The following is a 26146-nucleotide window of genomic DNA, read 5'->3' on the forward strand; positions in this document are numbered from 1 at the left end:
CCAGAGTTATTGGTATCGCTACCCGTGTTATTGATATTGCTAAGTTGGAGATACAGATAATATCGGTGATATTTCGATAATATCAGGGATACTTCGAACAACCCCAAACTCACAATGGGCTAAGTTTTTAAAAGAGGCCAATATTCAGCACGGATGAATCAAGTGCTCTACTCAAGATATCAGTAGGAGGAGCTTACACATGTAAAGGGATCTTACAAGATAATGAATAGTGCTTGTATGGAGAAATTTTTATTTATCTGGTGGAGTATTGTTGCCCATACTCTTGCACACATCGACTATACATGATACCGGGGGGGTGGAGTGAGAGTGGGAGTGCAGCTGGGAGTGCGATTGCATCTGCAAGTGGGGGTAGATTGGGTGGATTACGACATATGTTTGGCAGCCTACGGAAGACATCTTCACGTGATGCCCATATAGATGTGGATCTGGAAGAAGTAAATGAGCCTAAGAGACCCTAAGTTGATCCAATCATATTTAGGAAAGAATCAATTAAACAAAAGAATATAAAACAAATGTGCAATAAAACTTCCATTGGGAAGCTGGGTAGGGCAGCAACAAAGTTATTTATACATGCTAACATACCCTTAATGCGACCAATTCTTCGTATTGGCATATGGTAATTGACACAACGGTAGAAACGGGTGAAGGAATTGAAGATCCCACGGCTAGGGAGATTATGAGGAAATGGACGGATGCAGAGTATGCGGATGTAAAAGCATATGTGGCTACCTTTAAACTCATATGGCAGGACAGAGGATACACGATCAGGTGTGATAGTTAGACTGGCCCAACAAGACGTAGCATGATCAACTTCATCGTGTACTGCCACTTGGGAATGGTGTACCAAAAATCAATTGATGCCTTGGCTTTAAAAAAAAAAAATGCTACTTATATTTTTCCCTAATGGATAAAGTAGTGGATGAGATTGGAGAGAATAATGCGGTACAGATTGTGACAGATAATGAAGCAACATGTAAAGCTACAGGACAAAAGTTGGACAAAAGTTGACGCTAAAGAGACCACATTTATTTTGGTCAACATGTCTTGCCCATTATATTGATCTTATATTGGAAGATATTGGGAAGAAGAAGAGTGTTAAGAAAATGGTCGAAAGAGTAAGAGAAGTGACAACATTTATTTGCAACCATAATCAAGTAGTCGCAATAATGAGGAAGTTCACGAAGGGACGAGAGTTACTTAGGCCTACGGCGACTAAATTTCAACTAACTTTATAGCCCTGAAGAGTTTGTACCAGCATAGGGAAGAGTTGAGTGAGATTTTGCTTCCTGAGATTGGCTCAACACAAAATTTGGGAAGAAGACATCAGGAACGCCAGTTGATGTTGTGAACACTATAAGGTGCAACAAATATCGGAAGAATGTCCAGAAGATCCTAAAGGTGATAAAGCCACTAATGAGGGTACTCTGTCTTATTGAAACCGACGAAGCACCTATCATAGGCTTCCTCTACGATGTCATGGATAAGGCGAAGTTGTTCATTCAACGTGATTGTTCAAGCTGTGAGTCTTATTGGAAGATGATCAACAAGAGATAGACAAAACAGCTCCGTCACAATCTTCATGCAGCAGGCTACTACTTAAATCCTAGGTGGTACAGATATGCGCAATCATTTGTTATGAATGATGATGTTCGTGTCAGGCTAAAGAATGTGATAAAGATATTAGAGCCTGACCTACATACGCAAATCAGGGCATTGTATGAATTAGATCCATTTGAAAATCGCCAAAGTAACTTTGGAAATGCTCTTGCACAACATGCAGTACCTAGGTTGCAACCAACCAAATGGTGGATGAATTTCGAAGAGAGTGCGAAGGCTCTCCAAAAAATTACAACGAGGAGTTTGAGCCAGACAACATCTTCCTCTAGCTATAAAAGAAACTGGAGTTGTTTTGCGCTTATTCATTCAAAGAATAGAAATAGATTGCAAACTAGGACGTTAGATAGACTTGTCTTCACGCACAACAACATGAGGCTAAGAATGCGGCGACATCATAAGAGCATTAACGCCAACGATGATACGAATTACTGTCCAATAAACTTGGACAATATATATATATATATATATATATATATATATATATGATGAGGACGACCCGCTTCTAACTTGGTTGGAAGTAAGAGAAAAACATATAAAAGAGGATAGTGAAGAATTAGAAGTTGATGATCTAATAATACGCAGCGCAGCAAGAGAGTCGTGCATGTAGAGGTGTACACGAACTAAGTTAGCTTGGTTAGCTTGCGCGACTCGACTCAAAAAAGCTCAATTCGACTCGGTTCGAAGCTGAGTTCGAGCCGAGTCAAGATGATTTTTTGAGCTCAAAATTGAGTTTGAGCTGAGTTCAAGCTAGCCCTAGCTTGACTCGACTCAGATCAAACCTAGCTCAAATCGAACTCAGATCGAACCAGTTCGGTGACTCGGTTACTTTGATATTGATGTTGCTCACCAAGTGTTTGATGAAATGACTCAACGAATTGTGGCTGGTGGCAAGGAAGGTATGTATATGAAACCAATACCCTTTTTTTCTTTATTTTTATGTTGCTTAAAAGGTGTTTGATAAAATGCCTGTAAAACCATTGTTGTTGTCTTAAATACAGTGAAATTTTGAAGGTGCAGTCCAGGTGTTTGTGAAAATGTTGCACAAGCGAACTTGGCTCGATCTTGGCTCAAACTCGGCTCGAACTAGCCCGAGCTGCTGACCAAACCGAGCCGAGCTGGCCAGTCAGGCTCGAGGACCGAGCCAAGCCGAGTTCGAGCTGAGGTCAGCTAGTGGTCGAGCTGAGGCCAGCTCGACTCGGTTCGACTCGATGTACACCCCTACGTGCAGGTGCAACTATGTTAGACCTAGAAAGAGAGGCAAATTTTATTCAAAGTCTAGCTCAGCGAAAGAGTACACGCAGTATTAGCCACAAGGAGACCGACATGAATGATCATGATGGTGGTGGTGATGACACACCTAATGTTGGTCCTACTTCTAGTGTTACTCGGCCCACCACACAACCATCTACAAATAGCGAGGCCAATGAGCTTCGACGGGGTATGCGAGATCAAACTTATGGGTGTACTAAGTCACGATACAACCAACAGAGGGAGGCTGGCTCCAATGATGCACCGGGAGATCCGGAACATCAGCGGGCCTATGGCTATGATCCTGGGCATTATGGGTATTCTTACAACCAATGGGTCATACGGAGCCTGTTCCATCACATTCATGTTGGAGTAGTCCTATTGATCCACCATATGATTATAGATATCTAGATCCATATCCAAGTTATTCATCACAGACACATTTTTAATCTCATCAGCCTTAGTACGAGCACTAGTGGATATCCTTATTCAGGGTCAGAGTCGTTGCCTTGTCAAGATCAGTCATCCTCTTGTTTCGTTGACCTGTTCTTTCCTCTAGCACTGGATATTATAAATATGCAACACCTATTCCATAACTACATCCTGACGATGACGAGGATGTGGAGGTCGAGCAAACACAACAAAGCGGATTTTCACTTTGGTGGTGACTTGGGAGTTTTATTAAGGTAAGTAGAGGTGGGCAAAATGGATCCGACCCGATCAGGCCCGATTCGACCCGTTCCGAACCGAACCGACGGCCTGGATCGGTGCGGATCGAGTGTGTCCATCCAGATCCGATTGTTTTTCGGGTCAGGTTCAAACAATGGTCTATCCGTACATATCCGATCCGAAACCCGATCCGAAAGAATCTGGACCGATCCGACCCGACCCGATCCGGAGCTGGCCTATACAGAGAAATCCATCATATACCCCGTCGCTTCGGTCGACCATGGGTAGGGGCATCTCAGAAGCGGGTATGGAAGGAAGGCACAGGAAATGTACAAGCGTGTCTTTGAGGATTTTGAAGTTAGCAAAGGTGAGGCGGTGAACGATGGGCAAATGGATGAAGAAGACAAGGACAGAAACGCCGGAGGTGAAGAAAAAGTAAGCAGGGAAATATACAAAACCGCCAGAGGTGATCAAGAAGCAGGTGAAGAAGAAGATGTAGATAGCAGTAGGGAAAGCGGATTGGCTTGGTGTACCTCACACCAGCTATACAGCTACTGTAGGTACGTGTCGAGCAAAGACGAGCACTAACGCTCCTCGAGCTCCGTATTATACGAACTGTTCCAGACGGGAACAGATTGGCTACTCCCCCTACCACCACCAATCGCTGGTGGTTGGTGCTCTGTGGGGCCCACCATGATGTATGTGTTTCATCCACGCCGTCCATATATTTTCCTAGACCATTTTATGTTATGAAAACAAAAATGAGGTATATCCCAATCTTAAGTGGATCACATTACAGGAAACATGTGTTGAATGAACGTCGACTATTAAAATCCTTTTGGGGGCCATAAAAGTTTTGGATCAAGCTGATCTTTGTTTTTTCCCTTCATCTGCGTCTTTATCACCTAATCAACAAATTGGACGTCAAATAAACAGTATAATGGGGCCTTAAGAGGATTTTAATGGTGGATATCCAATCATTATTGTTTTCCTATGGTGTGGTCCACCTGAGACTTATATCCATCTAATTTTTGGTATCAAGCACTAAAATGATCTGTAAAAATGGATGAATGGCATGGATGAAACACATACATCATAGTGGACCCCACAGAGCACCTGGCAGGGGGAGTAGCCAATCCGTAACGTTGCCTATCCTTTGAGCAGTACCATTGATGTGCCCAGAATCATCTACAAGATTATAAAACCTCTTGTACCCACTGTGGGAAACACCCTAGCTCGGTGGGTCCCACCATGATGTATATGTCAAATCGACTCCGTTAATCAGGTGAGGTCCCGTATTTTCATCGTATGTACAAAAGATCAGGCCTGTAAAAATCTCAAGTGGGCCACACAGATGGAAAGATACAGACCATGGTAACCCCCAGGTGTGGCCCACCTACGTTTCAAATCAGGATGACTTTTGTATTCTCTTTGGTCACCTGATGAACAGGTTTGATGAAAGATACGCACCATGTGACCCCACACACAAACCTATGGTTGGCGTCCCATCACATTGTTGCCTGTCGTATAGCCCGCCTAAGTTGATGATCTGGCTGTTTTTTGGCTGCAGAACTTAGCATCGTGGAGATTACCTGATGGACGGAGTGGATTCCACAAAAACAACATGGTGGGCCACATACAGCTGGGGTGTTTTACGCACCGAAAAGAACAGGTGTTGGATTGGAATTATGAGGTACTAGCCTCGTGGCGCCACACAGCCAACATGAATGACTGGATCCATCAATGGCTGAGATGAAAACCTGACAAGTATTAACTCAGGGGAGCGTGGTACGCATGCACCTCAAGGTTGTGCCGGAGATCAAAGTTACAACCAATCAGAGCCCCACCATGATGTATGTTTTGTAGCCACGATGTCCATCCATCTGGAGAGATCATTTTAGGGTAATACCCAAAGAATGAATCACATCCAAAGCTCCAGTGGACCTCACCACAGAAAACAGTGGGGAGAGTGACACCACTGTTAAAAACTTTTAAAGGCCAAAAAAGTTTTGGATCAAGGTGATATTTGCGTTTTCCTTTTTTCAATGTCTTTTTTAACTTTTGATGTCTTTGCAGAAACTGCGGTGGAAGCCCAAAGGTAGTGAGATTTTAAGGTTGGAGAATTCTCTGTTTTGGGTTCTGTTTTTCATTTTCCTTTTTTGATTTCCGATGAAATTTTCAAATGGGTGTTTGATTTTAACTCTTCTGGGCAGCTTAAATGGGAAAGAAATGTTGGAGATGCTTCAAGGAAAGAGGCTCGTCTTCGTTGGCGACTCCTTGAATAGGAATATGTGGGAATCGCTTGCCTGCATCTTGAGGGAATCTCTGGAAAATAAGAGCAGAGTCTTCGAGATTTCAGGGCGGCATGAATATGTGGCATGAATTCAGGACCGAAGGTTTCTACGCCTTCAAATTCGAAGTATGTTTCAAAGAAAACTTATCTTGGTCTTTATCTTGATTCCTCTATGTTTCAACCTATTTCTTTGGGCGTCGGATACTGGCAACCATGTTCTTGTGATCTGGGTTTATTTTCTAAATATGTACCCCGTTTGATCAGATCAGATCCGAACCTTGCCCAATCCGATCCGACTCGATTTTCCTGACCGAGTCGGACTCGGATCGGTTCAGGTCAACAGGGGTTCAGATCGATCTGAGTTAGATGATCCGGATTCGATTCCGGATCAGTCCGAATTCGAGTTGGGTCATGTAGAATCCGGACCGAGTCGAGTTAGACCCAATCCGATCCGACTCGGTCCGATGCCCAGGTCTAAAGGTAATTATATTTTTTAATATTAATTACATTTAAGGAAAGTATTTATATACCCATTACTCACACATTCACTAAGAAAGCACACACTTGACACTATCAAACTTGTTTTTAAAATAACTCCCTTAGCAACCAATCAAATAATCCTTAACCAAGTTGCTTGCGGGGGAGTAAATCAAACACTACTAATATGTGTGTGTGTGTGTGTGTGTGTGTGTCCTAAGGATGGCAGGACAGGAATCACAGATTCACTGGATAGGAGAAGTCCCTGACATGTTGAAGACTTTAAATAGAATGAACATTGTAATTTATGCAAGTCCTCAAGTATATAATATAAAGTAAATTATGAAAAATAATATCACATGTGAGATATTTTGATATTGCATTCATTCTAATATATCTATCATTGATATTAGGTAGTTAGAAAATTAAATCTATGAGTTTTGCAGTTAATTCTAGGTTGTCAGGTTTATAAATTCATCAGACAACCCGATACAACTTTCTACCAAGGGGACCATTACACCACCATAAACATGTTCAAAATTATAAATGAATCGGCCATTACGAGGCCGTAATGGCCCATAACGGTATCGGTAACGATGGGCACCATTACGCCCACCATTACCACTATGGTACACCTTGACACATCCACCATAAGCATGACATACATGAATGTCAATTTAGGTTCTAGGACATTCAAATAGGGGCTCCCTTGTGGAGTGGCCATGGCCAAAAAAAAAAAAATCACAGTAAGTGGAAAATTCAAGCCATTCAAACTTGCATGTGAATTTGCACCCCTGATCATTTGTTCTTCCCTAATAATCCTAATCATCCATTTGAAGGAAAATTATAGAGAGAGAATCTAAGCATGGTTTTTATAGATTTAAAGAAAGTGTACGATAGAGTGCCCAGGATGGTTATGCTATGGGTGTTTGTAAGTGCTTAAATGTTTAGCACACATATGGTTGTCAAATTTGTAAGACAAAAGTGATACTAGAGAGATCGTAAGTACTATTAGATCACAACTACTCAACATGTCTGAAGATCAGCTCAAGATCGGCTTATCATCTCAAGAAGACGTCGCTCAGTTTCAAGACAAGTTGAACTCTGTATTTGTTAAACAACATGTGATATAACTCTAGAAAGACCATAGGTTAGGTACTTTCAAAAATCCATTCATTTTGGGTTATCTATAGTGTATTTGCTCTGGAGTTCGGCCAGCCTAACTTCTTATTCGGCCAACCTAACTTCCTCAGCTAACTTCAAGTTCAGGCTAAAAATCAAAAATCTTTTGAAAATTCGACCAGCCTAACTTTTGGTTTAGCTAGCCTAACTTGAAATTCGGCCAACCCAAGTGAAGTTCGGGTCAAATTCATCCAGCCCAATTTCACCTCAGGCCAGCCGAATTTTGGATAAATTTTATCCCGCGCAGTGTTCCTAATATCGATACTATCGGCCGATATCATCGTTATCGCTACTCAACGAGATGAAACCCATTCGATACCCTCGGGAATTTATAAATTAAAAAAAAAAAGAAAAACCAAAATTCTTTTTATCGTGCGATATATCGCACAAGATCACATGATTTTTTGGTGAAATCGCCGATATTAGCGATACTATCATGTTGTATCGGCAAATTTACTGCAAAATCAAGAAAAAAAAAGGAAAATATTTCTTACGAGGAGATTTCGATGCCTGTGAAAGTGAAAGAAGATTGCGTGATTGGAACCGTGGGGCCACTCGATCAAGAGGTCTGCCAAAACTCACAGGGATTTGGGGAGATTTTTTAGAAAAGTTTTAAAATTTCAGGGTTCCGAGATGACCAGAACTCTATCCCTGTTGCTACGAGAATGGCTTCGGAAGCCTTGTTTTAGGACGTAATCTTCTTCAGAAGCTGGGAACGAGCAGCAGCTTTTGAGTGGCGGAAGCAGATTAGCTGGTGTACCACACACCAGCTATATAACTATTGTATTGACGTTAGCAAGTTCTGTGGGTCCCATTATGAGGTATACGTTGTATCCAAACCGTCCATCTATTTGGTGATCACGTCATAAGTCTTGAGCCGAAAAATAAGACAGATATAAAGAACAAGTGGACCACACTAAAAAATGCAGTGGAAGATTGAACGTCTACCATTGAAAACCTTTTGGGGGTCACAAAAGTTTCGGATCAATATGATATTTGTTTTCCGTCTTAATCCAGGTCTTTATGACCTTATGAACATATTGGATGGAAAATAAACGTTATGGTGGGCCCTACAAATGTTTTAACGGTGAAAATCATTATCACAGCTACTATATTTGGTGTGGTCCATTTGAGCTTTGGACATGATTCATTTTTTGGCTCATCCTCTAAAATGATCTCGCCAAATGGATTAACGGTGTGGATATAATAAATACATCATTGTAGGCCCATGTAATTTTGATCTCCTTTGAACCAGTCGTACAATTCGGAGCTCGAGGAGTGTCAGTGCTCGTCTTCGCACGACGCGTACCCACAGCAGCTATATAGCTGGTGTGTGGTACACCAGCTAATCCGCTTCTTTAAGTGGCCATGTGATGTATGGGTCTTATCCACACTGTCCATGCATTTTTTCGTATCATTATAGGGTATAAACCCAAAAATAGGCAGATCTAAGGCTCAAGTGGACTACACAATGGGGATTAAACTCTTACAGTAGAAAACTTCTTGGGGGCCACAAAAGTTTTGGATGGAGCTAATATTTGTGTTTTCTCTTCATCCAGGTCTACATAATTTTATGAATAGGTTGGATGGAAAATAAACATCACGGTGGGCCCTAGAAAAGTTTCAACGACGAGAGTCATTATCACCACTGCTTCTTGTGGTGTGGTGTCACTGTGGTCCACTTGGGCCTTGCATCTTCCTCATTTTTGGGCTTATACCTTAAAATGATACGAAAAAACGGATGGGGATGGACGGTGTGGATAAGACCCATACATCACGGTGGCCAATCAAAGGTGCTGCCCGATCTCAGCCGGAGATGGGCTGTGGTAGGACGCAATTTGGGTACTTTTGTAATTGATGCGATACAGACAAACGGTCTGTAATGGCCTCTGTGGGGTCCACATTGATGTATATTTTTTATCCAGGCCGTCCATCCGTCTTGTCATATAATTTAAGGACATTATACGAAAAATTAAGCAGATCAAGATCTCAGGTGGACCACACCAGAAAAACTGGTGAATGACTGTTAAAAGTATTTTATAGGCCACAAAAGTTTTGGTTTACACTAATCTTTGTATATTTCCTTCATTCAGTTTTAGTTGACCTTATCAACGATTTGGATGACAAATAAACATTAAGGATCTACTTAAAGTAGGCCTTAATATATTTTTAATGGTGAACGTTCAATAATCATTGTTTCATGTTGTGTGGTCCACCTGAGATTTGGATGTACTTAATGTTAGGAAAAACGTTCTAAAAGGATCCGTAAAAATGAATGGACGTAGTGGATATATAACATATCATCAATGGTGGGCCCTACAGTAAAAGTAACACCCGCTACTCAGTTACCCGCATAACACCTGATCCACGCCCATTAAGTTAAGGGAAAGTGGATTCCGTGTGACTTGCTGCACTAAAAACAGTGGGGGCCACGTAAATGTATGTATTGTATATACATTCTGTACATCCATTTGGAGAGATTAGTTTAGGTCATAAGACAAATAATGGGTCAAATCCAAAGCTCAAGTAGCCCCACCACACAAAATAATGGGGATTGAACTCCTACCATTAAAACTTTGTGAGGCACATAAAAGTTTTTTATCAAGCTGATATTTGTGTTTTACCTTGGCAAATATTTGTATGAACTTATGAACAGGTTGGATCTAAAATAAACATTATGGTGGACCCCATAAAAGTGGTTTCAAGTTTCAACAGTGGGTGTCATTACCCACATTGTTATCTATGGTAGGGTCCGCTTGAGCTTTGGATCGGCCTAATTCTTTGGCTTAGGACCTAAAATGATCTCTCCAAATGGATGGACGGTGTGGATACAACACATATATAATGGCAAGGGCCACACTGAGGGTCTCACGCACATGTTGGTTTTGAAGCAGGAAGGTTTCAACAGTGGGTGTCACTGTCCCCACTGTTTTTTTTTTTTTTTTTGTGGTGGGGTCCCCTTAATTGTAGTTTCATACATGTTTTGATACATTTATAAATGTTATGATTTGAATATAGTTAACTTAGTTCAATTAGACAGCGCGTGGCTTATGACCCTATACAAAGGAAACCTATTGTCTGTACTTTGTTTTGAGATGTTATGATTTAAAAGTGTGTATTAAAATCTTTTTTAACTATCCCTGAAGTTTCATTGAAAAATTCAACCATTTTCCCAATGTTTCCCAAAAAGTGCGATAAATTATGTGATACAAACGATATATCCCGTGTGATAACCGATACGTATCTGTATCCCAAGGGTGCAATACATTGCGCGATACCGATATTTTGAACACTGATCCCAGGCAATCCGATAACCGTTGGAACGAATTTAGTGGAATCCGACCAGCCAAACTTATTCTTAGGCTAACCGAATTTCCAATCTCTTTGGCTATAAATAGAGGCCTTCTCTCATTCTAAATTACAACGAAAAATTACTATAAACCTTCTTCAAGTGAGACGAAAGCTCTGGTCCTCGGCAAGCATATTGTGCGGTATTTATAAATTCTTTTTAAGCTTATTCAATTCTCTTTCTCAAGATTATTTCAATTTCATTTTAAAGAGTAATCTATACTCCTCTCAAGATTTAAGATTATTGAATTAGTAGATTTAGGGTTTTCATTTCACAAAATACTTTATAACCCTATACTCTTTCTGATTTAGCGAATACTACCTCCTCTACATTCAAGAAAGAAAATCTCTACTACAAGCTTCTTCGAATCTACGTTTGAAGATACGTACACTATTTATTTTATTTCATTTAGGATTTTCTAAGATAGCCTGTGAAAATCTCAGTGGGTTGATTTGTGATAGCCCGTAAAAATCACAAAGTGAGTTTTCGTTTGTGATAGCCCGTGAAAATCACAGAAGGGATTTTATTATGGTGAGCCGTGAAAATCACAAGGAACTATATAAGGTAGTTAAGGTGAACCTGTGAAAACCTTGAATTAGTGAAAGCCAAGGGTAGTAATTTTGGGAGTGGAGTAGGTGTGGTTGTTTTAAGCACCGAACCACTATAACTCCTAGTGCTTTGTGGTGAATGCTTTATTTTATTTTATTTTTGTATTGAATGTTATTTATTTCATTCTTGTGGTGAATGTTGTATTTATTTTATCTTCTCTTACTAGTTTGAAAGATTGATTTTAAAGACATTCGTGAAATAAGGTTGTCCTGCCTAATACTTTAGGTGAAGGTTGTCTTATGAATTATTTGGAATCAAGGTTTCAATACATGGGCAATTGAGATTATGTATTTTTTATATATTCCAATTTTATTTCGATCATTTGGCATTGTCCTACCCCCCCCCCCCCCTTTTCTCAAAACATCGATAGCTCGCCTTTTCAGTGTATTTGCAGAAGGGATCCCATTAGGATATATTGGCATCACTTCAGGATATGTATGGTAATATTGTTATATGAGTGAGAACAACTTGTGGTGAGATAAATGAGCTCCCAATAGTTGTCAAGGATCAATGTTAAGCCCTCAACTTTTTTGCACTTGTTATTGTTAAATTAACCACTAGTGTCCAAGATGAAGCCCTTAGCGTATATTGTTTGTGAATGGTGTGGTGTTGTTCAACAAGAAGAGAGCCAACGTGTGCTGAATTGGAGGAAGGCTCTAGAGTCAGCTAAAATAATAGCATAATCAGAATTGCAATATTTCGAATGCAACTTTCTTAGAAATATTTATATAGGAGACGAGCCGGCAAATGCTAAAGTATTTCGAATGCAACTTTCATAGGAATATTTATAGAGGCAAGGCTTCAATTAAAATCAACAGTCAAGATATTACTTATAGTTATGTATGCAGAAGGATGAAGAGATTGATTAGGATGTTTCCAATAACATTAGGCCAAGTGCTTGAAGCGGAGATTTGCTTAGAGTATTGTGTGATCATCGCATGCCTATGAAACTAAAGAATTGTTTTACGAGACAATTCCTTGATCGGCAAGCTAGATGGAGAGGTTGATGAGGATGTTTCACCAAAATGACCACTTTCAAAACCTTGGGTCAATAATTCATGGGAGTGGAGAGATTGAGAAGGATATTTCCTATAGAATTCAAGCTAGGTGGAGAAATGGAGATGTCCATTTGGAGTTTTATGTGATTTTAGTGTACCACTCAAACTGAAAGAGAAATTTTATAGGATAGCTATGAGACCGGCCATGCTTTACGGAACAACATTGGGCAGTTAAGGAACAACGTGTTCATAGGATGAGCATACCTAAAATGAGGATGTTGAAATGGATGAGTGGCAAGACGAGGAAGGATAGAATTAAAAATGAATGCATTCAAGAGAATTAGTAGTACCAATAGGTAAAAAGATGAGGGAAAGTACACTTAGAAGGTTTGGTCACGCGCCAAGAACCACGCCAGTTAGAAGGAATGAGATGGTACAAGTTGAAGGCTCTAAAAGGTCAAAGGGATGGTAAGGGGAAGGCCCAAAAGGATGTGGATGGAGGTAATAAGAAAAGACTTGATGGCTTGTGGTCTGACCCAATGTATGGCCCTTGATAGAGTGGAATGGCAAAACAAGATTCATGTCGCCAACTCTAGTTAATTGGGAAAAGGTTTAGATGATGATGATGATGATGAGTTCCTTGACTGGCAATGCTACATAGGCAAAGTATTGAGCAATTAAAAAGGCAGCATAAGTAGAGATTGAGTGTTGTAGAGGTGAGGATGTTGAGATGGATATGTGGGAAAACCAGGAAAGATAGTAAGAATGAGGTCATCCGTAGCAACCTACGAGTAGTCACGGTATGAGATAAGCCAATGGACAACATATCAAGATGGCTTGGTCATGTGCAACAAAGTCTAGAGACGATCTCTATAAGGAGAGCAACACTGATTTGTGTTGGAGGGCATGAAAAAAGGATGAGAGAACTAAAAGAACTTGGATCGAGGTTGTGAGAAGGGATGGGAAGGCTTACATACTGCGGGTAGAGCCATCAAAATGAATGTAATAAGATTTGCAAAGTTGTAGCCAAGGCAAAGTTATGCTGATGACAGTGTGGTTCATGTAGTGATTAGATTTTGATTAGGTTAGTTCGATAACTAGTATCCGGGCCATGCCACATCCATACGAAGGCCTACGAAGCTGATAGTTTGGATTGACAGTTTGACACACATATTTTCTCCATGTACAATGCACAAGTGCATACTTATTATACACCCTACTCTGCTAGGTAAGTTATAATTCTTTCTAATATTCTGGCACAAGCTTACATTCATACATTAAACAAGATTGTATTCCCTAGTAGTTGATATAAGAGACAGTTTTTTCCCCCACTCCTAGTCTTGTCAACCCAGCAAATTACAAAGTCCAAATCACTAAAAAAAATCCAGTAATCATGAAATAAAAAGGTTAGAAATTGCAACGTCTTGTCCAACTATGCAAGGTGAACATTGAAAATAAGAACCCAAAAACATCACTAATTAAACACCGTGCCAACAAGTGAAAAAATACAGAGCCACACACTGATCAAACAAAATCCACCAATTTACAAGAAGCACCATTCAATCCTCATGCTCATGTTTCATTATTTATATTTTTGGTCCCGGGACATAGTCTCTCCTTATTGAACAAAAGGAAACAGTAAAACACCAAAAGTCATTGACTTTACAAGGAATGACATCAACTATTGCTTCTATTGATATGCGAACAGCCATTGAGTATACAAGAAATTTCACTAAATTCTAAGGCAACTGAACTTCTTTTTTTAAAAAAAGATTTATGCAAATGAACAAATAAAAATCTAAAGAAACATATTTCAAAAAATAAAAAATAAATAAAAATATAAAGAAACAGAACTCATCAAATTTACAACTGCCGCTCACTTCTCACCTTTAAAAACACCAACTTGCATTACAAGAAATGGTGTTGCCTTGTTCACTAACTTCGAGAATAAAAATTTATTTGGACAAATAGAGCTATAGAAACACCTAACAAATTTACAAGAAATTCCACTTCTTTTCATCTAACTGGACCCAACAGGCACACTGAGAATTTACGAAGTTTACAAGAAATGCCATTCAGTTGCGCAGCCTAAATAAATAAATCCAACCAAAAAATGCAAATCAAAGCATTGAGTTTATAGGAAATGCCATTCACTTATTGCTAAATTGAGCAAATACAAGTCAAACCATAAACAACATTTTGTTGTAAATAAAAGGGACCAATTCTTATCAAATTTACAAGAAATGCCATTCACTTCTCACCTAATCAAACAAATTCAGCCAAAACAACTAAATAAATAAAAACCACCAAATTCACAAATGCCATTCACATAGCACTTCCATGAATACCAAAGACCAAAATTTACAAGAAATGCCATTCACTCGCCACCTAATCAAACAACCCAACAAAGAAAAAGCCATAGAAAAGCCAAAATCCATCGAATTCATGAAAACACCATTCCAAATGTATTGAAATTCGACATATGCCATCATACCATAGACTCTCTCTGAGATCTCCAGGAGCCCGTCCGGCGGCTTCCGATAGAAAAACTTCCGGAACAGTGCCATGTCCGAGATCCACCCTGATCAGCCGAACGGAAACCCTAGACCGCAGAATCGATGACGGAAACCTCAAGTTCCAGCCAAATCAAGGCGTTCGGATCTAAAATAGGAGGACGCCGAACGGCCAAAAGGGGAAGATCATCATTTCCCTGGAGCAGGGAGTGCGAATGCGGGAATCAGATAATGGATTTTGCTGCAGATTGAAGGAATCGAGAGAGAGAGAGAGGGGGAGAGAGTTCGCTTTTTGATGGGATAAAGAAGAGAGAGAGGGTTTGAAATGGCGGATTTCTTTGTCTAGGGTTTGGTTTTGGATTTGGAGGGAATTTTTGGGATTGAGTGATTTCTTTCTGGAATTTGATTTTCTTTTATCATTTTTTCTCTTTTTTGTCTCTTTCTCTCTCTTTTTTGTGTTTTGTTGACGATGATGATGATGTCTGATTTTTCTTCCTTGTTTTTTCTAACAGAAGCTCCGACTTGAGTTTTGGAGGTTCGTTTCTCACACATACACATTCTCACACGCATCCCCACACGTGACAATAAGAAAATTTTATAAAAGATCTCAACCGTTGATTACGATTATCTTGTAATTATTATGATGTGTAAAAAAAATAATCAGACTTTTTTGGTTTTTATGAAGGACACTGATTTGATTTGATTTCGGACCGTTGGAATGTTTTTAAAGCCGTAGACTGTTTTTTTGCCCTGTCTGGTTATTGAATCGAGCTGATTCTTCCGACAGATCATATCTACGTAGGGCCCACCTTATGTACAGAGCCCATCTCATACACGCGGGCATTTTTTGCTCGTGTGATGCGTGTAAAGGCTATTTTGACTGGGGTTGTTAGTGGGCCTTCTTGGGACCTCTTAGTTCTGTTGGGGACTTGTTTGCTTTGCACGTGTGTGCACCGTACTCCCCCTGCCACCAGCCAATGGCTGATGGTCGGTGCTCTGTGGGCCCCACCATGATGTATGTGTTTCATCCATTCCGTTCATCCATTTTTACAGATCATTTTATGGATGTATCCCAAAAATAAGAGGGATATAAATCTCATGTGGACCACACCACAGGAAAACAATAGAGATTGGATATCCACCATTAAAAACCTTCTAAGGCCCACTGTAGTGTTTATTTCACATCCATTCTATTGATTAGGTCATACAGACCTATATGAAAGGAAAAAAAAATAAAGATGATCTTGATCCAAAACTTTTATGGCCCACAAAAAGTTTTTAATGGTCGACGTTCATTCAACATTGTTTCCTGTAATGTGGTCCACTTGAGATTGAGATGTAACTAATTTATGGTCTTATATCATAAAATAATCTAGAAAAATAGATGGACGGCATGGATGAAACACATACATCATGATGGGTCCCACAGAGCACCGACCATCAGCCATTGGCTGATGGCAGGGAGTAGCCAATCCGTTTCCTTAGAAGCACCTTTTCACGCCTCACGCATGCCAAAACGGGTTCTTACAGAAGATCTGAACCGTTGATTATCATGATATGGTCAATTACACAATAGGGAGAAAATTAATACTTTTGGTGTTGTAGAAACTCCACGATGCTTTAATTTGAATTTGGGCCGTTGGAATTTTTTCCAAACCGTCCACTGTTTTAATAGAATTGGACTGCTTGATGATTGGACGGGGTTGATTCTTCTTAAAGATTATGTCTACGTGAGGCCCACTTTGTTCACAGATCCGATTCCAGACATGCGCATGTTTTTATCTCGTGTGATGCGTGTAAACTCGAGTTCGGATAGGAAGCGTATTGCTTCCTAACCCATATCCGTCCAGGCAGAGCTCTGTGGGGGCCGCCGTGATTCAAACGTCTTATCCACTCCGTCCATCCCTATTTACAGATCATTATACAATATTAAACCAAATATTAGACAGAACTAAGGCTTAAGTGGGCCACAAATTTGGGATTGAAGGTCCACCATTAAAAACTTCTTGGGAGCTACAGAAGTTTCGGATCAAGCTGATATTTGTGTTTTCACTTCATCCAGGTATACATGACCTTATGAATAGGTTGGATGGCAAAAAAAAACATCACAGTGACCCTTAGATAGGTTTCAATGGTGGGTGTCATTATCACCACTGCTTCTTTTGGTGTGGTCCACTGGAGATCTGGACCTGGTTCGTTTTTTAGATCAAGCCATAAAATGATCTTTTAATATGTATGGACGGCGTGGATAAGACTTTTACTTCACGGTGGTCCCCACAGAGCTCTGCCCGGAGGGGGGTAGGATGCAATCCGCTTCCGTTCGGATAGGGCGTAGGTGGGACCTACGAAAGCTCAGGGACTTGTTCGCTTTGCACGTGCATGCTCTGGAAACGGGCGACAGAAAGGTACGCGTCCAAGGAGGTCATTTTCGTCATTTCATAAAGTAGACGACGATGGCGAGACTCCGAATCCTTCCCTGTCCGCAAGTGACGATATGGCGTCTAATATACTCGATTTTTCACGTGGGTCCTTTTCCATGTTCCATGGTCCAGAAATCAGCCCCTTTATTTAGATTAGGTGTTACGGTTGTGACATCTTAGTGGGTGTTACCCTTACTGTGGGGCCCACCTTGATGGTGTGTTGTATATCCACACCGTCCATCCGTTTTTCAAGAGATTTTTAGGATGTTTTCCTAAAACTTAAGGAGATTCAGATCTAAGGTCGACCATGCCACAGGAAACATTGGTGATTGAGTGCCTCACCATTAAAAATTCCCAAGGGCCATATTAAGGTTTTAGTAATATTTATTTGTCATCCAACTTGCTAATAATGTTAAGAAGACCTGAATTAAGGGAAAGTACAAATATTAGCTTGATCCAAAAAAATTCGTGGCCCACAAAAAGATTTTAATGGTCATTCATCACTGTCTATGGTGGTGTGGTCCATCTGAGATATGGATATTCTTAAGGTATGAGATCACATCCTAAATTGAGATGAAAAAACAGATGGACGGCATGGATGTACTACAAATATATGAAGGTGGGCCACTAAGGTGTTACCCAGGTAATAGTTAATTCGATCCCTATCAGGTGTGCCTTGCATGTGTGCCCACTTGAAGGCTAGTCAGCCTGAGTTTTGGCCTGTGCACATAAAGAGCAGGGCCAGCCAGATGAACGGCGCAGATCTTGCACGCACATGTCGACTGGATAGTGGGGCGCACAATTCTGAGCAGCAGCATGGGATGATGGTGGCCCACTGTGATGTTTGTTAGAAATCCACTCCATCTATCTTTTTTGTGAGATCATTTTAAGATATGCGACAAAAAATGGAGTAGATATAAAACTTGACTGTGCTACACGAGAGAAAATAGTGGGGATTCAATGACCACCGTTGAAACTTTCATGCACCACAAAAGCTTCGTATCAGGCTAAGATTTTTGTGATTTCATTTCATCCCAGCCAGAATGACCTTATAAATGGTTTGGATTGCATATAAATATCAAGTTGGAGCCAGAAAGATTTCAATGAAAGGAAATTCCTTTTCTATTTTTCCTCTCGCATGGCCCACTTGAGTTTTAGATTTGTTCCAAATTTAGTCATATATTTTATAATGATCTCACAAAATAGATTGGTAGGGTGGATTTATCCCAAACATCACAGTAAGCCCCACCTACATCCAAGCACAGGAACTCCATGCGGAAGGCTTCAAGGAAACCACCTCTCAGCACAACTTCTCCTCCCCGAGGACTCGAAGATGATGGAATCACGGGTGTTGTGTGGATTCGGAACTTTGTCCACCTATGAGAAGAAGTTTTAGTACAAGCTGCTGTGGACCCATGCCTAATTATTTAAGGCAAGCATAAAATATATAAAAATATATTTAAAAAACAATAAATAAGAGAGATTTATATGGCTTCACCTACTCAATATGACAACAATAAATAAAAAAATAAAATAAAATTATGTACTAAAAATAAAATAAACAAAAATACAACACTAACTTTTCTCTCACTTATATAATGAATTTTCGTACTCAAAAATACTTAAGAACATTAATTAATAGAATACCTCTCTCTCCCTATGAAATGGTCATCCTCACACAAACAACAGTACACGGAAAGTGTGTGGGTAAAAATAAGAGTACTATGCTTCACCACTTATGTATGTATGTCCGTATGTACACAAAGAGGATGGGAAAAACACATTTTATAAATAGATGTTTTCTCTTATGAAAACATGTAAACAAGCATGTCACCACCTCAACATTCTTTTACAGGAAGACCAGTTTTTTTAGTAGTGTTAAAAAATACTTTTAATAACAACTACTCAAATGTCACTATTCGCTAAGCAATAACAAGTTCAAGAGAAATCATGCACCAAACGAACTTCTTCCTCATAATAAGCTTAGTCAACATTTATGCTATTATAAATACCCTACCTAAATTTGGATTAAAAAATTTAAAAAAAAAACTAATCCTTGAAGGATTGACTAAGATTCAATAAAACTGCCCCTTGGCCACTCAATATAACCATTGAATATCCAACCAAGCCAAGAGGCAAGATCCTCTGCCCATCATGAGCACACCTACTGGATCCGGACAAGAGATTCTCGGGCCTAGAGCCTTAAAAGCAGATCCAGCAATCAGCACTTGCCGAAAATCATGCCCACGCATCACTCCAGTAAAACCACACCTACACACCCAAAGAAGCGTTAGAAATTGGCCATAAAGGGGGAGAGTTGGACTCAAGCATCACTCAAGGCTAGTGAGCAGCTCTGATCGAGTGATCGTAGACCCTATAAAGATAGATTTAATTAAAAAAATTGCCATAAGAAAATGAGAAAAGCTTATAAACAAAGCACCATACAAGGAAATAAAAAATAGTGGGCCATCGGTCCACTGCAAGTCGAGGGACACCTATCTTATTTTTTACCTACCAAAGATATGTATGCCTTCATATAAATGCTGAGCCAATGGGAAATTTACAAGTATTCACTATCAACCCACCATTAGTGTTCAATCCACTTTTCAAGTGGGCCACCCCGACAAGTGAACTATCTTGAAATTTGGGACAATGACTATCCATTTTCGGTCGCACTTAGTACATGTGTAAGATATATTCTACCACACAACCCCACCTTATTATGAGATGTCACAAGTCTGTACATGAAACAGGGGTTTGACAAATTGACCTTCATAGTCAATCAATTGAGTAAACCCTGAATTATGCATATTGGCCTCATGATAATTTTAGATAGTCTTAATTGATCAACAAAATTTGAAAAATACCTCTAAACTCTTTGGATACATTTGGGCGTGTTCGATTGCTCAAACATGCTAGCTCGATCGATTAAGAATTGCTTGATTGGTAGCAATTAATTGATGCTTTGATCGACGCCGCGTGTGATTTTATGTAATTAAGCAATTAGTTTCCTATTACATGTGTTATGCTGTATATATGGGTGTAATTGTGGAATTATGGTATTATAATTGAGGCTTAAACATATTTAAGGTCTGGAGAGGAAAAAATAAGGGTTTTATGATCTGTACATTCTTATATTCTCATATGACTCATTTTTATAGGAATTTGGTGTCACTTTATGTCATGGTTTTTTCCCACAAGGATTCTTCCATGTAAAAACACATATATGCTCTGCGTTTGTAACTGCTTGCTTGCATTAACTTTTAACTATTTGATCTGAATATCAAATTTGCTTCCACGGCTTTTCTCAACCCATGTAACTTCTTTTCACCCATGACTAAATGCTAAATGCACTAGCCCTTGTAAAGTTGTGTGTTAGTTTCCCACCAACACGTGTTAGAGATTAAGCCATAAACATGCCAACAACAAAAGATTAAATGGGTGTGTAAACATGGCAACAACAAAAGATTAAGTTGGTTCCATAATCGACCATGTCAAACTCACATGAGAATAATGGATGGTAAGGATAAAAACGTAATAAAATCATGTAAATACCTGTCTAGTTGATAAGTGTACTGACTTGTTTTTTTGCACATCATGATATGTTCATGGGGGCTCACATGATGAATGGCCAGGATCTCTGCCACGTGTACCATCCACCCAGATCTCTGACATGTGTTCCCACTCTAACCAAAGGGACTCGGAAGTCCTTTTGTGTGCTATTGAAAAAGTTCTATACCCTCACCATGATTTATATGTTTCATCCATGCCATTCATCTATTTCGACGGTTCATATTATGACTTGAGCCCCAAAATAAGACCCATCCAAATCTCAAGTAAACTACACCATGGCTACAAAAAAACATTAGATCAACCTTATATTTCTGTTTTCACCGTGACATGAACCCAACAACCGGGCAAATCCAAATCTCAAGTGAACCACGCCATGGGATACATTGGTGATTGAACAAAAGTTTTGGATGAAGCTGGTAATTTTGTTTTCCTTTCATCCATTCTAAGTGGCCCAATCACCGATGGATGGTAAATAAAAATGATGGTAGGTCTTAGGAAGTTTTTAACGGTAAGTATTTAATTACCAGTGTTTCTTATGGTGTGGTTTATTTTAGATTTGGATATGCTTCACATTTGAGTTCATAGTCTAAAATGAGCTGAAAAAGTGGGTTGGTGGTATGGATTGTTTGGGAATCATAAAGCACACAAAGATAAATCAAGCAAAATACTCCAATCCTACAACTATGTTCAAACACAAGCCAATCAAATTTTACATGGAAAAGCCATTTGCGTGAAAAAATTATTGCACAAAATGACAACAATGGCTATGAAAGCATAAAATGACTAGAGATAGAGATTATCATTCATCAAATCTACCTTACAAGCTAAGTAATGCCCTTGAAACTCTCGTATGCGAATTTAAAAAACCTAGAATAACTTTCTTCCTACCGAAATCATGATTACACTTGATATACAGGGTATGATATCGTATCACAATCAAAATAGGAAACAAATCTTATACTTACATAATTTTACATGTGTTTGCTGTCACTTTCAATGGGACTTCAATGATATCGACGATATGTCGTTTGCATCAAGAAAACACCAAAACAGTCCAACAATAAAGCATAGAATTTTTGGATTTTTCCGATCACATCGTCCCGTGCTCAATGGCATCAAATGATCTTTGGATGACCAGTTTTTACAGATTTGACTTGTTGTTTGTATCAACAACACGGATAAAACATATGGGGGGCCCACCGAGTTTTGGGACAGTGACGATCCACTTTGGGTCCCATCTAGTACATGTGCCAGATCACATACACGAGTACTACGTTGGATATCAGCGTGTTCCGCAACAGACAGCCGCACCTAACGTCTTGTCGCCCGTGAGTGGTGAGGAATGTTAATTGCACTTGCCTGTGTAAACTTCAAGAGTGCACTCGAATCGCACGTGGAAACCATAAACACACATGTGAGAGATCTAAACCACTTCCCAAGTAATCCAAAAACGTTATTGCCGTATGTGAAAATTCGGGCGCATATGATCTTATGCAAGCATAGCCCGAGTATGCAAAACATATTAACGGTGAAGGAAATTGATCGACGGTTGGGATTCTGTGTACATGCCTGGTCCATCTTATGATCGCATTTGCCAAACTGACTACATGGTCTGGGATAACACGTGTGGCTCGTTTCAACGCACGAAACGAGTGCACTTTGGATGTTGGGATAAGTGTTACACGAGTAACGCCTTAATGGGCCTTTTCCTGACCGTGAGGCCCACCTTGAGTCTATCCACGCCGTCAATCTGTTTTTCCAGATCATTTTAGGGCATGGTTCCAAAGATAAAAGCAGATCCAAATCTAAAGTTAACCCCACCACAGAAAACAACGGTGAATGACTATTAAAAACTTCATGCGGGCCGCAGAATGTTTCGAACAAGATGTTATTTATGTTTCCCCTCCATCCATGTCTTTGTGATATTATCAACAGATTGGATGTTAAATAAACATCAGGTGGGCCAACGGTCAAGGAAACACCCACTATAGTGCTATTGGCTAACACCCAGTGGCAAGTTGGCTTCGGTTGAGTTGTACACGAGTTGAGTTAGCTTGGCCACCTTGCTTATTTCAAATTTGAAAAACTCAAGTCATCTTGGCTTAAAATTGGATTCAGATTAAGTTGAGTTAGTTTTTAGAGCTCGAAAATTTTTTGAGTCAAGTTGGAGCTTGCTCGGGTTTGACACGACTAGAGTTGAACCTCAATTCGAAGAAACTCAGATCGAATCAGCTGCTCGGTACGGATGCTACTCGCTGAGTGTTTGATAAAATAACTCAACGAAGTGCTGGTGCTGAAGGAATGGACACACCGGGTGTTTGATTTTGATGTTACCCACCAATTGTTTGATTTTGATGTTGATTTCTAGGTATTTGATGAAATACTTGTAAAAATATTATTACTATTTTGTACTCCTTGAGAGATTGAAAATGTATTCCATGAGAAAACATCGTACATGCTCAAAGTGGCTGAGTTGTTGACCGATTCAAGCTGAGCTAGCTGGGCTTGAGGACTGAGCCGAGCTATGCCAAGCTCGACCCAGTTCAACTCGTGTACAGCTCTAGTTTCAGCAAAACCCAACTCCATCCTTTAAGGCCCGTTTTGATTTTCCAAGTTCAGTGTAAATCTCTTGGAAATAGCTATTTTTTACAATTTCCCAATTTTGAAATTACAATGGTATTTTTGCTTTGAAAAAAAGTCTAAAATTGCTGATATAAATTTGTAGGCCCCATCGTTGTACCACATATTCCTGTTGTTCATCCATCTCGCCAAAACATTTTAACCCATTAGCCAAAGAATGAGTCAAATCTAACATTCAAGTGGCCTATACTAAAGTAAACAGTGGGCCCAACAAGTTTTCAACGATGAGTGTTCAAATTCATTTTTATTATGGTGTGGTCCACTTGAACTTTGAATTTACCTCATTTTTTAGCTCATGCCTTAAATTCATTAGGCATGATAGATGAACGATGTGGATAATCTACATACATCACGGTGGGCCTCACATATATTTGGCAGTATTCTCAAGTTCAGCGTAACAAAAATTAAGAGCCAAATCAACCAAGGAACAGTGAAATAATTGCATGGGGAAATAATCATCACCCATTTTCTATGCATTTACCTTTACTCTAAAAAAATCCAATATGCCCTTAAAGAAGGAACGGTTGTGATTCAACGAGGGCCCTTCGTGTAAGAGCCACAACACATGTCAGAGATTAAGCCATTCATCAGGTGGGCCGCAATTTAAAAATGCCACCGACAGATAATTATTGTAGTCCTGTAATCAATCATGTGATTATGTCAAAACTCGCGTAAGAAAAATGGACGGTAACAAAAAAAGATAAAGAACCAAGTAAATACGTGTCTAATTGAGTAGTGTACCGACCTTATTTTTCGTACACGGTACGTTCGCACTAGTGCTTACATGATGAGTGGCCAGGACCTCTGTCACATATACCGTACATTCATATATCTGACACATGCTCCCCACCTAACCCAGGGGAACCCTGACATCAGGAAGCGGGAAGCGGACAGCGAACCGAGTAGCCAAGCGTACCGAGTGAATTCTGTCGTCCGTCTTATCATGACATGAATCCACAATTCAAACATAACGAGTCTCAATTGAAGTATGCCATTGGAAACAGTTGGATAATACCGTACACCTTTGAAACCTTTCTAATGTAATGTTTATTTGTTATCTAACTTCTTTATTTTTATTTTCTATAATAAGATTACATGTACATGAGTATAGAAAAAACACAAATATCAACTAAATTGTTGTAACCAACAATAAACCTTTAATTCATAATTTTTGTTATGGATCAAAATAGATTGACCAGAATAACCGGAATAAGAAAGAATGCCAAACACAAATAAGAGGGGCCGGATAAGAGCTTGAGTCTTGCCGTCCAATGACAACCATGAGGAAAGATAACAGGAAAAATAGTTAGTTTACTTCCTCCCTACAAGGAACAGGGGGCATAAACAGGATCGGCTTGGCTCATGCTGTTGAGCACAACCTCTATCGACTGAAGATCCCAACCACGATCAACGATTCTACTCAGACCACAAGGCCCTGATTGACTAGACCATAAGGTCAGCCTCAAACATAAGAGACCAACCATGGACCTCGACTATATTGCTTATAAGGTTGGACTCAGTTGTCAATTCTGAACCTCTTGGAGTCCGACCACTTGGAGATGTCATCAAGATGAGATCTCTTTGGGATCCTGCCAAAGACCTTGAGAGAATAAGGACGACTAATTCAGAAGGAAATCCCTTCTATAATATGCACCTATTAAGTAAGGAAGCTGCCACCTACATAATTGGCTCCAAACAACTATAAATAGAGACCTCACCTACAGTAAAAGGTATACACAAAACCCTAACTCGACTAGACTCAGATCCTTTGTCTTAACTTAGGCATCGGATGGTCCCTCGCAGCAATCAGAGTCTCCATTACTTCTCTTTTGCAGGTACATGGCAATCTAGCGAGGAAGATCCAGAAAATAGCATCAACACTTTTTACTAGAGTGTGGTTCACTTAAGCTTTTGAATATGCTTGAATTTTGGTCTCATGCTTGTAAAGTTAGCTTTTCAAATGCATGAACAGCGTGGGTAAGATACATATATCTTGGTGGGCCTTATAGATTTTACCCGTGTCTATAGCCTATTCACTCATCTGACAATTCAGACCTAGGTACTTGGTGCTACTGTAAAAGCTTAGTGGGCCCACCATAATTTTTGTGTTTTATCTATCCAGTCCATCCTTCATGACAACTTATTTTATAATTTGAGCTAAAAAATGAAATACATTCAAATCTTAAGCCACGTTTTAGGAAACAGTGGAAATTGAACAGCCACTATTAAAAACTTTCCTGAGTTACAAAAGTTTTAAATCAAGTAAATATTTATTTTCCTTTTATCTAAGTCTATGTGACCAGATCAACCGGTTGGATGGAAAACAAACATTACAGTGGGCACTAGGAAGTTTTTAATGGTGGCATCTAATCTTCACTGTTTCCTGTAGTGTGGCCCACTTGAGATTGGGATCTGTTTCATTGTTGGGCCCATACCCTAAAATGAGTTGGCAAGATGGAAGGCATGGATAAAACACTTACATCATGGTGATGCCCACACAGTCTACACTATGCAATTTGAGTCCAACATCTGAAAGA

The 26146-nt window shown here is 39.7% G+C and overlaps 1 protein-coding gene across 10 annotated transcripts in view; it reads right to left on the bottom strand.

Moving 5' to 3' along the window:
- Positions 1-15482, bottom strand: part of LOC131216992 (formin-like protein 18) — an 89525-nt gene extending 74043 nt beyond the window's left edge. For 6 of the 10 annotated variants that reach the window (XM_058211651.1, XM_058211652.1, XM_058211649.1 and 3 more), the window contains exon 1: positions 14958-15479. In XM_058211651.1, the coding sequence (XP_058067634.1) occupies positions 14958-15030 (73 nt within the window). In that variant the 5' untranslated portion in view covers positions 15031-15479. Of the gene's footprint in view, positions 1-14957 lie in introns of all 10 variants that reach the window. The other 4 variants (XM_058211655.1, XM_058211657.1, XM_058211653.1 and 1 more) reach the window with 3 other exon arrangements.
- Between the last annotated feature and the right edge of the window lie 10664 nt (positions 15483-26146).

This window comes from Magnolia sinica, chromosome 10 (assembly GCF_029962835.1).
Source record: "Magnolia sinica isolate HGM2019 chromosome 10, MsV1, whole genome shotgun sequence".
In the NCBI taxonomy this organism is placed as follows: domain Eukaryota; kingdom Viridiplantae; phylum Streptophyta; class Magnoliopsida; order Magnoliales; family Magnoliaceae; genus Magnolia; species Magnolia sinica.